The sequence below is a fragment of the Colius striatus genome, chromosome 2 (assembly GCF_028858725.1).
Source record: "Colius striatus isolate bColStr4 chromosome 2, bColStr4.1.hap1, whole genome shotgun sequence".
NCBI classification, from domain to species: Eukaryota; Metazoa; Chordata; class Aves; order Coliiformes; family Coliidae; genus Colius; species Colius striatus.
Genome location: NC_084760.1, coordinates 87,876,138 through 87,888,777, shown reverse-complemented (window position 1 = coordinate 87,888,777; position 12,640 = coordinate 87,876,138). Strand labels below are relative to the sequence as shown.

Genomic DNA, 12,640 nt, shown 5'->3' with positions numbered 1-12,640 from the left:
ATGATACCCGAGCTGGCCTTAACCGAGCTACCTCAGATGCCAGTGGCAGCCTGTCCTCCAGCTGCACGGAGAGCTCATCCTCTAGGGCATCAATTAGCCTGTGCTGAGTTTCTTGCTGTCATCACTGGGATATTCCCAGTACTAAGCTAGCTTATATAAAAATACTGCTATGCTACGCAACTATTTACCGTGTGGGCATACCCACTTTCTAAATGGGCGTGGTGGTCTGCCAATTATTTTGGTGGAGTCTACAAATATGAAGTTGCTAGATTCTTAAAAGCAGGGAAAAAAGAAATTCCAGCTTCGACTCTCCATTTATTTCCATTTTATATTTATTCATTTCACAGGCCTAATAATTTTTTTGAGTGTCAGCTTTAGTATACTTAGCTTGAGGTCTGAAAATCATTAGAGTTCTTTTTTGGTTCATGCATCACTGTCAGCAGTAGTAAAGACACGCAGCCAGAAATGATGCTGGATTAAGAATAGACTCCAGTGTATGCTCTTTTAACTGTAATGGCTTTGAATATCTAATAGCACTGAAAATTAGTAAATGGCTATTTTTATCGCTAAAGTCAGCAGATCTGACTTGGAGTGTCCAGTAAGGAAATGAACTTTATATAACAGGATTTAAAACATAATATTACTCTTTATCTTAACTAACTTTTTAAAAGGAATTATGTAAATTATAGAAATTAAAATGCTGTGTTAGTGTCGTTACAGAATAATGAAGAATGATCCTAAGCGCTTGTGTAAATGAAATTCTTTGCACATTATAATCGTGATTCTCAGGGTCTCCAGTTGGGGGCACTGGGCAAACATAGAAACATGGCAATGATAGGCCTGAATGAGACTTGCACTTGGTCCAGTATTCTGCTGAAGGGAAAAAAAACCCAAACCAACCAGGAAAAGTGGGTACGAGATACAGTTGGCACTTTGGATTTAGTAATTTTTTAAGATGAAGTAGCTTTCATTTTCAAAACTCTTCTGCTGCTAAACAAATAATCCCCTTAACCAATAACTTCAAATTCTAGTGGGATCAGGCAGAAAAGTTACTGTAAAATTTAAATTTGTTACCATTGAGCTTTATTAAATGTTTCCAGCCTAGCATAAGGCATTGGCTCTACCTGCCTTCAGTATTTCTATTTATTCATTTACATCAAGGGAAGAGCTAGAATAAAGGAGAATATGCTCTGTATTAATGTCCCATGTAAATCCCAGCTTTCTTTATGGTCTGCATGGGCTTGTATATACACACATTTAACACCTAAAACAAGACCTAAGGAGAAGACAGGACATTATTTTGTTCAAGGAATATCAATTATACTATTAGAAATATGTTATAGAAACCATTGTTTCCTTGTTTCATTGTTTCAACTCATGCCCTTTAAAGAAAGCATTATAAAACATCAGTCCAGGAATTCATAGACCTAATTTTGTGAAGGTTTTCTAAAACAGCTCATTTAGATAATTTACAGGTTTATCAAATTAGAAGCAAATTGGGTACTCAGAAGTAAAATTTGGTAGCAGCTATAGGAGGATGCATACAAGGGCGAATGTTCTTAGAACTGCACATCTGTAAATGGATGTACCAATAAGGAAAGTAAGCATTCAACATTGCCAAGCTCATAGTAGTCTAGATCTTCCTTCCAGACGATATTTTTAACTAGATTTTGCAATAGTGCAATGGATTTCATGGCCTTCTATCTGACCTCTGTATTACAAGTTATGACTGCTTGCAAAGGATTGAAGCCAGAAGTTTTCGTCCACATCACTGACTGACAAAACACAGGGGCTTCCATCTGGGTGTAGATACTTAAGTTTTGGAAAGGCAGGATAGAACATTTTCTTCATCTTTCCTCATGCTTTTACACACACGCACACACACAGAGACACAGACGGACACACACATGCACACATACCAACACACCGAAAAAAACCCCAATGTCCTCGTCATGCCATACTTCTTTAGTATCTGCCATGTAACCATAGAAAGCAATATATAAATATTAAGGCTTCACAGCAGCAGAAGCATTAAGCCCATCAGGTAACCAGAAAGCTAAAATAACTATCAGCTGTTTGATTGCGAGGTAAGGAAAGGTTCAGGAGTTCCAATTTTCAGTCCTTTAGTCTGAGCTGTAGGCCACAAATAAGAAATCAGCCCGAAAATCATGATCAACCTTGTACAAACAGTACTCTGTTTATACCTTGACAAGGTATAAGGTACCAATTCCACTTTATAAGATACTTCTTGTTGCAAACTTATGCAAATGTGTTTGCTTTTTAATATCTCAGTGTTGTTTTAAGAAAATTAAGTTGCTCCTGGGCTTTGAAACTTAAAATGAATTAAATGACACGTGAATAAATATATATTAATTCTTTTTTATTAAAGTATCAAAACAAACTCGAGAATAGAAAACAAACTGCTTTTAATGCATTTTAAGGGTTCTCCTGAACCCTTTAGAAAACTCATGCAACACACTGTTCCCGTGTCGCTGTTTAAACATTCTTTTCCTGGGCACAGTCAAATGAACTTGAGTACTATCCTTAGTGTGCAGGAGCACACATGCACACACACATACAAAAGCAGTAGAAAGCAGCTATGACTGCACATATAAAGAAATAAAAATAGATTATCTTCAGACAATAGTAGTGGTACCATATTAACATTTGGCATGCTAAGTAAACAACATCAAGCAACAAAAGCATGACGCCTGCGTCACCAAGTGATATGGTTAAAAGCAACCATACAGATTCCCTACAGGAGACAGACACATGAATTATGTCATATTCTAGTCTCTGTGGTAACACTTTATAACAGTACAGGAGGCAAACAGTTTTGTCTGATGGTATTTGATGCAAAAAAGGTAAGGCAGAAGTGTACGATACGGCGATGATGCCTTGGTTTTGTATTTCCACATTACAGAAGTCAAATACCAATGAAGATTGTTTGACAAGTTTATTGTAACACACTTCATGTATATCTGTTGTATGATAAATAGCTAGCCCAATTCTACATGGAACTTGCACTCTAAGCCAGAGAAGTTGCAGCAGAGGTTCCAAACTGCCTACAGGACATGAAAAAAAACTCTCACTGAAGTCAATGGAAACTCCTTCCAACATACAGAAAGATAATGGATTCTCAAGACAGAATCGGACCTAGTATGTCACCTTTTTAATACATTCACTTTTCAGATACATGAAGTACATATCTTTAAAATGTGATGTAGGACATTACAATATATCCAGATCTTAGGAAGATGTACGAGGAAGTTCTGTTGCAGAATATAACGATCATATAAGGATCAGGTATGATATCCGATAGACTCATCCAGGACTTGCAGGGTAAAAAGCTTATGGCTGAGGTATCTTTAAGTTTAGCCTTTAGAACAAAAACACAATTTCAACACTGCGTAACTGGTGTAAAATATTATGTATTGTAAGCTCCATTCTTATTGTCTGCTTCATTTACATTGTGACGGTGAACATTTAGACACCACTGATAGAGGTACAGAATTTTGGAAGGTACAATGTCTGCACCAAATCATTCAAAATACTCAGTGCCTCATCTGTGGAAAAGATGAATCATAAGTGTTTTCAATAGTGGTGTCTCAAATATAACTGGTGAAGTTTAGGAATAGATAATATTAAACACCAAGAGATAAAAGTAAAAAGACAGCGTAACACTTGTGTTTTCAGTTTTATCTTGATCGCAATATTTATTAACTCTACTCATTACGATATTAGTGATAAATAAGGACGATATTTTCTTTTACAAAAAATTGTAAGGATATATTTTCTAGGATTAAACAATCTGAGAATTTCACAGAAACATCAGAATTTAAACACTCATGGCTCCAACTGTTTTGTCCAGCAGCTCTTCTACCAGATCAAAACCACCTAAAGTTAGTATTTAACAGAAAATAAAGACAATTACTCACTACATCAAAACTCTTGCCTCCTTTACACTCTTAAATAACGCTTTCGATTGATTGTAGTTGCCACTCAAATGCAAAATGAAAGTAGCTGCAATTCTAATTTTTTCTTCTGAATCACCTGACCAGGATAGAAAAAGCTTTGTCAAGCTCTTATGCCTGAGCGATCTGCATAGGCAGACCTGCTGAAGTCCATGGAACCTCATCTGTGAGTGAGGGGACGATAGCATGAATTAAGGCTTGGAGGATTAGATCCCAGGTGAACTTTAAAAAACAACTTTTAATGATTCACGAGCCTGTGCTTCTGTCCTGCAGTTTTTACTCAGGCAAAACCTGTACTGATATCCCTCCATAGTTTCATTTTTCCATTAGGTCCAATCCACCAGGACACCAAGTGGTGGTACAAGCTGCTCTTCAGGAATTCAAGGAAAAATCGTAGTCCCCAAAGAATAGTAGGTGGGGTTCCAGCTCATAAAATACAAACTTGGCTACATGGACATTTCACACCTATGAGGCTCCTCAAATTTAGTCTCTGAGATGAGTCATAGCAAAAACCCACACAAGTGTCGTGAAAAAAATGACAAAGCTTAGTTGGAACTAAAGGCTTTTTGTGTGTATGTGTTAGGTTAGAATGCAACATTGCGTATCAGTATATTCTGCCAGAAACCATCCTCCTGGAAACTTCAAAACTTTAAATATACTCTCAGTCTGCTTTCCCTACCAGCAACAAGGAAAAGTAGTGTCCATCCAGCACAGCTGTCTGTACCATGTGCATCATCAGAAGTCATAGTGTTCTAGCACAAATGTTGTGACTGCAGATACTGTATACTAGCAGAGAGCTAAAACTTCTGAAGCTGTTGTCTGTAGCTCCTAGGAACAGCATTATGACAGGTGCAAAACCTATATTTGAGGCAGAAGACTCTTCAATTTGATTGAGACCAGGTCTTCCAAGAGAAAGAATCATTATCAAGCCAAAATGATTCTTTCCACTTAAGAAAGTAATCTGCCCTTCCTAAACGCTCTTGACTAATAGAATCCTACACATTATGTCAAATCCTCCGTGGATTCTGGTAGCTGTTAAAAATACTGTAAGTATTTCCATGTTTGCCATATCACTTAACCTTGTAACGTGCCTTCTTTGATCTGTTGAATAAAAAGATTCCTTTCATCTTCAGGTGTCCTTCCATTTTGCGCCCGAACTATACAAGTGGGCCTGTGAAGATTTAGCATGTATATCAAGTGCTGCTTCTCATTCTTTAGCTCTTCAATCTGGGCTTTTAATTCTGCATTGATAGTTTCCAGCTTTTCTGATTCCTAGTCACAAAGGACAGACACAGCTATTAGACCGAGTAGTTAAAATTGCAATGTTTATTTAATAGTTACAGTCTTTTACTGGTAGGAGAGCATATGGCTAACAGAGAAAGAAACTGAACATTCTTAGCATCCTGTAATGATGAAACTACACATCCCCCAGTTGATAACAGTATAAAAACCAGTCTGAAAGTTAGCAACTTTGGCTTTTAGAAAAGTGTAACAAAAGTTGCAAAGCTAAGCTCAGACTTGTATTCACTTCGAAGGATGGATGTACCCAAAGCATTATTGCTACCTTCTGCAAAATTATTCTGAACTTTTGGGGTCAAAAATTGACAAAAAATTATCTGTGCTAACTCCCTGGAACATCGCTTCACATATCTGTAAACTCCTCTTAAGATAAGAAAGTAAGGACATAGTGGGGTTTTTTTTCCCCTACTCCTAGATAGAGAAAGACAGGCCTGATGCTGTTGTAGTATAGTTGTGTATCATGGTAGAGCAAGTGGAGGTACGACTGGAGGCTTAGGACAGAGAATTCAGGGGTAAGCCACTATGCCACTCAATTAATAAAGAAGTCAGAAATCACTTTCATGGGTATTTAGGCTCTTAGTCTCCACAATATTATATTAAATGAGATTTTACTACTTTTTGTGTTCAGCATACACTTTCAAATTAATACTATCCTCATAGATAAGATCAGTCACTGCACTAGTAATCTTGTTTTTCACTCTGACCATGCTTTCACCGTATTCCATTTTTAATCAGGTTTGGTTTTCTAGCACATTCATTTTTTTTATAAGTAATGTTTTGAAGGGTTTACAGAATGAATTTTGGGGGACATCTTTCTGTGTTTCCTACTATGACAGTACCCCATGCTATCTATTTGGATCCTGGCAGGATGGCAGATTAAGAGAAATTCAAGACAGTCACTTACTTTCTGCAAACATTCTGTTTTTTCCTTCTTTTTATTTCGACACTTTGCAGCAGCAATTTTGTTCCTTTCTCTTCTTCGCTTTTTTCTTTCATCCTCTTCAGGAGAAAACTATCCCATGAAAACAGATACATACAATCCATGAGATGTCGTACATTCATGACCTATATTTTGATAACTTCTGCATGTATAAAAGTGTTGTCAGTGCTCACATCATAAGTTACGTAAGAATGTGATTCTGACCTTACTTGCCATACAGTAAAATGTTAGTAACTCCATTAGAAGTGTCAATAAAAACCAGACTGGAGTTTGGATGGATGCAATCCATGGGATGGCTCGTTTTAAATCGATGGTAATAAAAACTTGCCGAGTGTCTCCCTAGGCTGACTCCCACACCTCCATCTCTTCTTCATTTCCCAAGGAGGAAAAGGAGTGAGGGGCGTGGGGAGCAGGGTGAAGAGTGCATCGTAAATGAGGCAGCAAGACTGCAGCAATCTAAAGGCAGCACTGGAAAGGAAATATTAATGCATTCCTTCAAGCTCTGTTTTTTTTTCCTGTGGAGGCTCAGACCAAAGTGTAGCTATTTCCCTAACTTAAGCTGTTTCTCCACTTTATAAGATAACTGTCTTTCATGGAGATTATTATCTTAAAGTATCTACACAGTTTGGACATGGCATGGTCATGTCTGTCTTAGTTTCCCTCATGTGTCTCACAGGACTGTATCCTCAGTGAAATAAAACTTTAGCAGTGACTGAATTTCAAGTTCAGACACAAGTAGGCAGGACAAAAAGATTAGCACTTGCTCTAGTCACATTGAGTCTAGTCATTGACCTTAGTCCACAGTCAAAAATAAAATATGCAACTATAGGCCTCAATAGAAATAAAAAATATCAGAGGGTTTTTCAAAAGTACTTAACAGAAGGCCAAGCAACAGGCTTAAAAGGATCAAGTACAGTGGAGAGGGCTATCTGTAGTTGATATTATTACTGGTCTTGTGGTGACATTTGATTGGAGGACTAATGATTCACACTGAAATGCTATTTTAAAACCATACCTCTGTTTTCATGATTGATGTTTCAATTGGCCTTTCAGAAACTGTCACTGTGTCCAATGTAGAAGACATCCTGTGGGACTGACGCTTATTCTGAATGGCGAACCTCAGTTCCTCTTTTACCAATGGGGTTAAATTTGTGAAATCATCAAACCCCAGTGACCCTGCAGGGGACAAAGTGGGAACAATTGCGGAGGCGCTGACTTCTAATGCAGACACCTGGCCTGAGTGTTGGACCATCATTTTGCTGAAAGGTAAAAAGAGATAATAATAATAGTCTTTCAACAACTTTATAAAGGCAAAAAATATCTCCTAGAGGTATATTTCAAACTGTCACTAATACTATATTTCTTGCATTGCTTCAGTCCCCGTTCCTCAACTACCCTAGTATCTCTGGACATGAGCAGTTAAGAATTTGGTCACTATTGAAAACTCCTTCTTCACGTTGACCTAATATTTTATAATATTTAATAGCATTAGTGTATAATAATTTATAGGTCTTAATGTTAAATAAAGTAAATATGTATACTGTGCTGTTTTAAACTAGTAACGTGTGGCAAATGAGAATCAAACAGGAAAAGAAAAAGGAACAAAAAAATCGGAAAGCACAGAAATATTGTTGTTGTTATTTATATTATTAATGTGATTAATATTTAAGCCTAGAAGGAGCTTAAGAGTATCCCCATTCTCAGAGCTATATCACCACAGATTCCAGCTTCAAATGGACAGAGCATATTTCAGATACATTTAGGCAAAGTTCAATTACTTCTACTAGAAGCTAAAGTTTGCTAACCAAAACAAGATCTGTCAAAAAAATTATTATGCTCAGTTTTACACAGAGTTGTCGATCTGGTTATGAACTCCTGAAAAATGGGTAACAATAACAGTTGGCACAAAGGTTAAAGATTACACATGCTCTAGGGCTTCAAAACACAGGCTGCCTTGGAGGGACTGAATCAGGAAAAACATGAAGCTGTTTGTTTCATTCATTTGCACTTGTAAAATCTGAAACTGTCCTCATGTGTCCTCAACAAGAGGTTTGAAATTCTTAAATATTTACAATAAGCTCTCCTGCTGATATGAAACAGTGTGACTGGAGAGACTTCAGGGGAATTATGCAAATAGACACCCATGGAGGAACCTCATTTCTCAAAGTTTTCCTAAGAAAAATAATCTACCTGACATGCTTCTACTTTCCTCTTTTTAGTCATTCTTATCAATTTTTCAGCCAGTTTTGGTAGTTTTGGAGGGAGGGCTCCATACGTGCTTTGTGAAAACTGGTGACCCCACTGAGAGAGAAAGAGGCAAAACTCAGCTGTCAGCCATCTAGCCATCGTGGGTAACCTAGCTAGCTAATGCACAACACAAATCATCTCCTGCCCACATGAGGTAATGTAAGAGGTCTGTAAGAAAGCTGAGCACTTTTTTTCGGGTAGCCCAAGGGACAAAAGATGTAAATCCATATGAACATAGATTGTATTACTTCCCTTATTCATAAAGCAACTTGTGTCATATTGGACTTTACCGTGTTGGTTTTACAGCTTTCTTTAGTGTGTAGGTTTTGTTGGGGTTTTTTTAATAGTTGTATGGCTAATACAGTATGTGTTATCTACTCTTGATTAGAACTGCAGTCATTATAGCAAAGTGAATTGTAACTAGCAATGCAGGTAAATCAAACAGTTGCCTTGGGGTAGCAATGTGGATAAGTTAAATTTCCACACAGACAACCCAGAATTGCACAGTTCCCCATGTGCTACTCTGTAAACCAGCGAGAAGTGTTTGGGGTCATGTGCCTTGACAAGAAGATGGATTTTGCTCAGAGATATCTAAAAATACACTGTAAATCCACACTGGTGCAAATGCAAATAGAATCTGGTTCATTGCGAAGTGAGGTAAATATAAAAATCTGAGGATGGTCAATTGCCAGTTGGTAGAAAATGCTATGTCCTACTGCAGAGTCATCTTCAGTTCATCCTCACCTAGTCACCATGGAAAAACAAAACATTTCCCAGAGGCTGAGGGTGAAATCCTGAACCCATTGAAATCAAGAGGACTTTTTCAGTTGACCTCAATAGGGCCAGGATTTCACCCGTAGTTATTAAAGATGAGGAAATTATTTGGAACAATTTGTTATTCAGAAAGACCTTGGGAAATTTATGTAATTCTCTTCAGAAAGCCCCTGCTCATGAGTCACATTAAAAGTACTGATATGGTTTAATCCTATAATCTCAGAAAGCTAGCAGTTACTCTTTTCCAACAAGTCAGAAATGGCCCTATAATTTCCAGCTGAAGTCCTCCCAGCATTATTTATGATTTAACAACATTCAACTGTTGAACTCACTTAAACAGGCTAATTCCAGATAACACAGAGCCCCTCATTGCTAGCAGAAATTTCAGCTATTTTCACTGAATCAGTCTCCTTGGCTGCCGGTGATAGCTTCATTCAACAAAGTTGAATGTATAATTCAACTGTGTAATTCAATCAAACCAGGAGTCTTAAATTAACACTAAAACTATTTCTCCAGCCTACAAAATAATTAATTGGGCTAATAATTTTGAGCTCTGGTGGTTTATTCAATTATTTTTCAGTTTAGGTGAACTTTTAATTAAGGTCAGCAGCAGCACCAGAAGAAACTAAGAATGTTTGTGCCTGCGAAATTGTGTTGATTTTCTATTAGGTAGTGCTAAGTGTACCATGGGCACAAACAAAACCCTGCTATAAGGTCTTCAGGTACTCTCATCTGTCTGTCACTGCCGTAAAAAAATTGAGTGGTAGGATGTCCATGAGGAGGAGAAACACAGAGGGAGAAGTGTCCTTGACCACAGAAACTTGTTGCTGTCCTGCCCGAGCAGCTCACTGACCTTCCAGACTTCTTGAAAGGCATCTCTATTTACTCAGACTTTAGGGAAGGGAGGGCCTACTAGGGGGCTGAGGCTTGTTCAGGGATTTCTGCCATGAGCTGAGTCCCATTTTGCAGACCCGTTTGCCATTGATTTGCTTTCCTGAGGCTCTTTCTTGGGGCAGGGCTTCCGGACAGTGCCCAGTAGGGTAGGCTTCCAGTCTACCACCGTGATTGTTAGGAGCCACTCTGACACAATAACAAAAATAATCAGCCTTATGTCAAAGCTACTCAGCAGGCTGAAGATTTCCTTTTCATAACAAGGCAGATGTTTTCCAATTTCTATGGAACCCATCTGCTTTTAGAAATGTTTTAGAAGAAGGAAAATTAGATGTTCCCATTTTAAAAAATTACAAGTTGCCCTTTGTTTTCCCCAATTTTTGTACAAATTGTAACCGTCTATAAGCCATCAAGACCACAGTCTAATTTCCCTCAGGCTTTTAAAGCCTGGGGAAACAGCAGCAATAAGAATATCAAGCCTTAAAATGTGGTGACACCTGGGCCTTTCTGATACAATCTCTGTTCACTTAGTCAGACCATACACGTGGACCTGGACTCCAGGCTGCTTTGGGTACTTCTGAACTTAGTGACATTGAAGGTGCACAATATTTCACAGACCTGCACTGTAAAGGAACAGCTTGTTCCCAGAGTGAGTTAATGCTTCATTACTTTATCCTTAGTTTTGTAATTCTCGAAAGAGAATAGCTTTTCTGTTAATGATAGCCTTGAAATGCAGATAGATTCAAATAACTTTATTCGTTTGTTCTCCCCCTACTTTTTGTTTGTTCTTTTGCTGATGATTCTATCTACAGTGAACTTTTACATCTTATCTGCCAGTATTTTAATTTCAAGACATACTTCCTAGCTTGCTTTTGTATTATTTAAGGGTATTCTTGTTTAATATTAATATTAAACGTGACTGCTTTCAGTTTTGTCTTTTTTACTTAACTGCAGCTGGCTGACTGTGCTTCTTGGTTTTATTTCTTCACATGAATTCCTTTTCCTCCGGTGCTGATGCAATAAACCCCGATAACCATTGAGGTTAATCTTAAACAGCATTAAGACCAATTACAGTTCACAACCTCTGTGCTCGCTGGTTGACCTTAAGCTTTCTGACATCCCACATCATTCCCGAACCATTTTCTGCTGCCTTCCAGGTCTTTAAATGCTGTTACGAGGAGGAAAATTGATTTCCAACAGGAAACTCGTTCTCTGAAACAAGTTCGCTGTTGTGTCATGCCTGACTTGATTAGGCAACGGTTTAGCAACCGATCTTCATGTAAAGACCCGGGGACAGAAAGAAAAGCGAATGTCCCCACTCGCAAGAAGCGTTCCCACGCGGTTTATGTGTATAGAACACAGCCGTCCGTACGCGGCAGCGCGCGGCTACTCATTGCCCGGCCATTCCCTTTACGGCTCCCCGCCGACCCTTCCCAGGGTGGCGGTGCCGCCGCCGGCTGCCGCCGCCGCCCGCCCGCGCTCCGGCATCCCCGCCGCTCCCGGGTCGCTGCCGCGGCCGTGTCTCCGCCGCGGCCGCCACCGCGCGGTGCCGAGCGGCGCTGCGGGCCCGAGGAGAGCCGGCGCCCGGCGGGCTCCCTCTCGGCGCTCACATCTGGCGGCAGCTCGGGCGGGGGTTCCCCTGGAGGGGAGCGCCGGGACGGAGCCGCCGCCGCCGGGCCGTCGAGGGGCTCCGACAGGGCCGGGGGCTTCACCGGGGCTCATGGAAGGCGGCGGCACCGCGGCACACGACTTCGCTCCGGCGGCCGAAACTTTTTGTTTCGGAACCGCCCGGCGGGCATCTCTCCGTGGCGGGACAACCTCCCTCGGAGCTCAGCGTCCCGACCCGCCGGCACAGAATGAGCCTCGGCGCCTCCCCTCCGGCTTCTACCTACCTTCCTCCCGCTTCCCCCTGTTTTCGCGATCGGAGGGTAAGGGTTCCACACCCAGCCTGCAGACCCGCTGTCCCGGCGGCCGTCCCTTCTCCTCCGGGAGAGCAGCTCTCTCCGCTCCCCGCTCCTCTGCCTCTCGCCTGGGTTGCATCACCCCCCTTATATAGCCGAGCGGGCAGCGCTGGTATTTACTCTGGCGGCGAGTCCCGGGCTGATGTCATGCTATTAATAGCCTCCCCGAAAGAGAGGGAGGAGGGAAGCGGAGCCCTGGGCGGTGATGCAAGGCTTCCCCGCCGGCACGGCACGGCACGGCACGGCACGGCACGGCACGGCTCGGCACGGCTCGGCACGGCACGGCTCGGCACGGCACGGCTCGGCTCGGCACGGCTCTGCTCGGCTCGGCTCGGCTCGGTGCAGCGCGGCACGGCGCGATCCGTGCCGAGCCGTACCGGGCGGTCATCGCAGTTCCTTCACCGCGGAGCATCTATCGGCACCCGAGAGGCTCTCTTTCCTTCTCCCCTTCTCTCCTAATTTTTTTTTTTTTCAAATGAAAGCTCCGGGGTTTTCTTTCTCCGAGGCATTTTGCTGCTGAGAATAAATCAAATTGCCTCTCGAGAAAAAAAAAA

At 40.8% G+C, this 12,640-nt stretch overlaps 1 protein-coding gene across 1 annotated transcript; it reads right to left on the bottom strand.

Annotated features, from left to right (window-relative positions):
- Positions 1–2,406: 2,406 nt before the first annotated feature.
- ATF3 (activating transcription factor 3) lies at positions 2,407–12,157 on the bottom strand. Its single transcript, XM_061991401.1, has 4 exons — positions 12,018–12,157; positions 7,229–7,472; positions 6,178–6,285; positions 2,407–5,246 (listed from the first exon to the last, which is right to left on the bottom strand). The coding sequence occupies exons 2-4, from the start codon at positions 7,466–7,468 to the stop codon at positions 5,049–5,051; spliced, it is 546 nt and encodes a 181-aa protein (XP_061847385.1). The 5' UTR covers positions 7,469–7,472; positions 12,018–12,157; the 3' UTR covers positions 2,407–5,048.
- Between the last annotated feature and the right edge of the window lie 483 nt (positions 12,158–12,640).

Excerpts from the sequence above, each read along its gene's own strand:
- ATF3 (XM_061991401.1), bottom strand. The coding sequence starts at position 7,468 with ATGATGGTCCAACACTCAGGCCAGGTGTCTGCATTAGAAGTCAGCGCC. Across the intron at positions 6,286-7,228 it reads CATCAATCATGAAAACAGAG|TTTTCTCCTGAAGAGGATGA; the intron begins GTATGGTTTTAA and ends TTCATGGGATAG. Across the intron at positions 5,247-6,177 it reads AAACAGAATGTTTGCAGAAA|GAATCAGAAAAGCTGGAAAC; the intron begins GTAAGTGACTGT and ends CTTTGTGACTAG.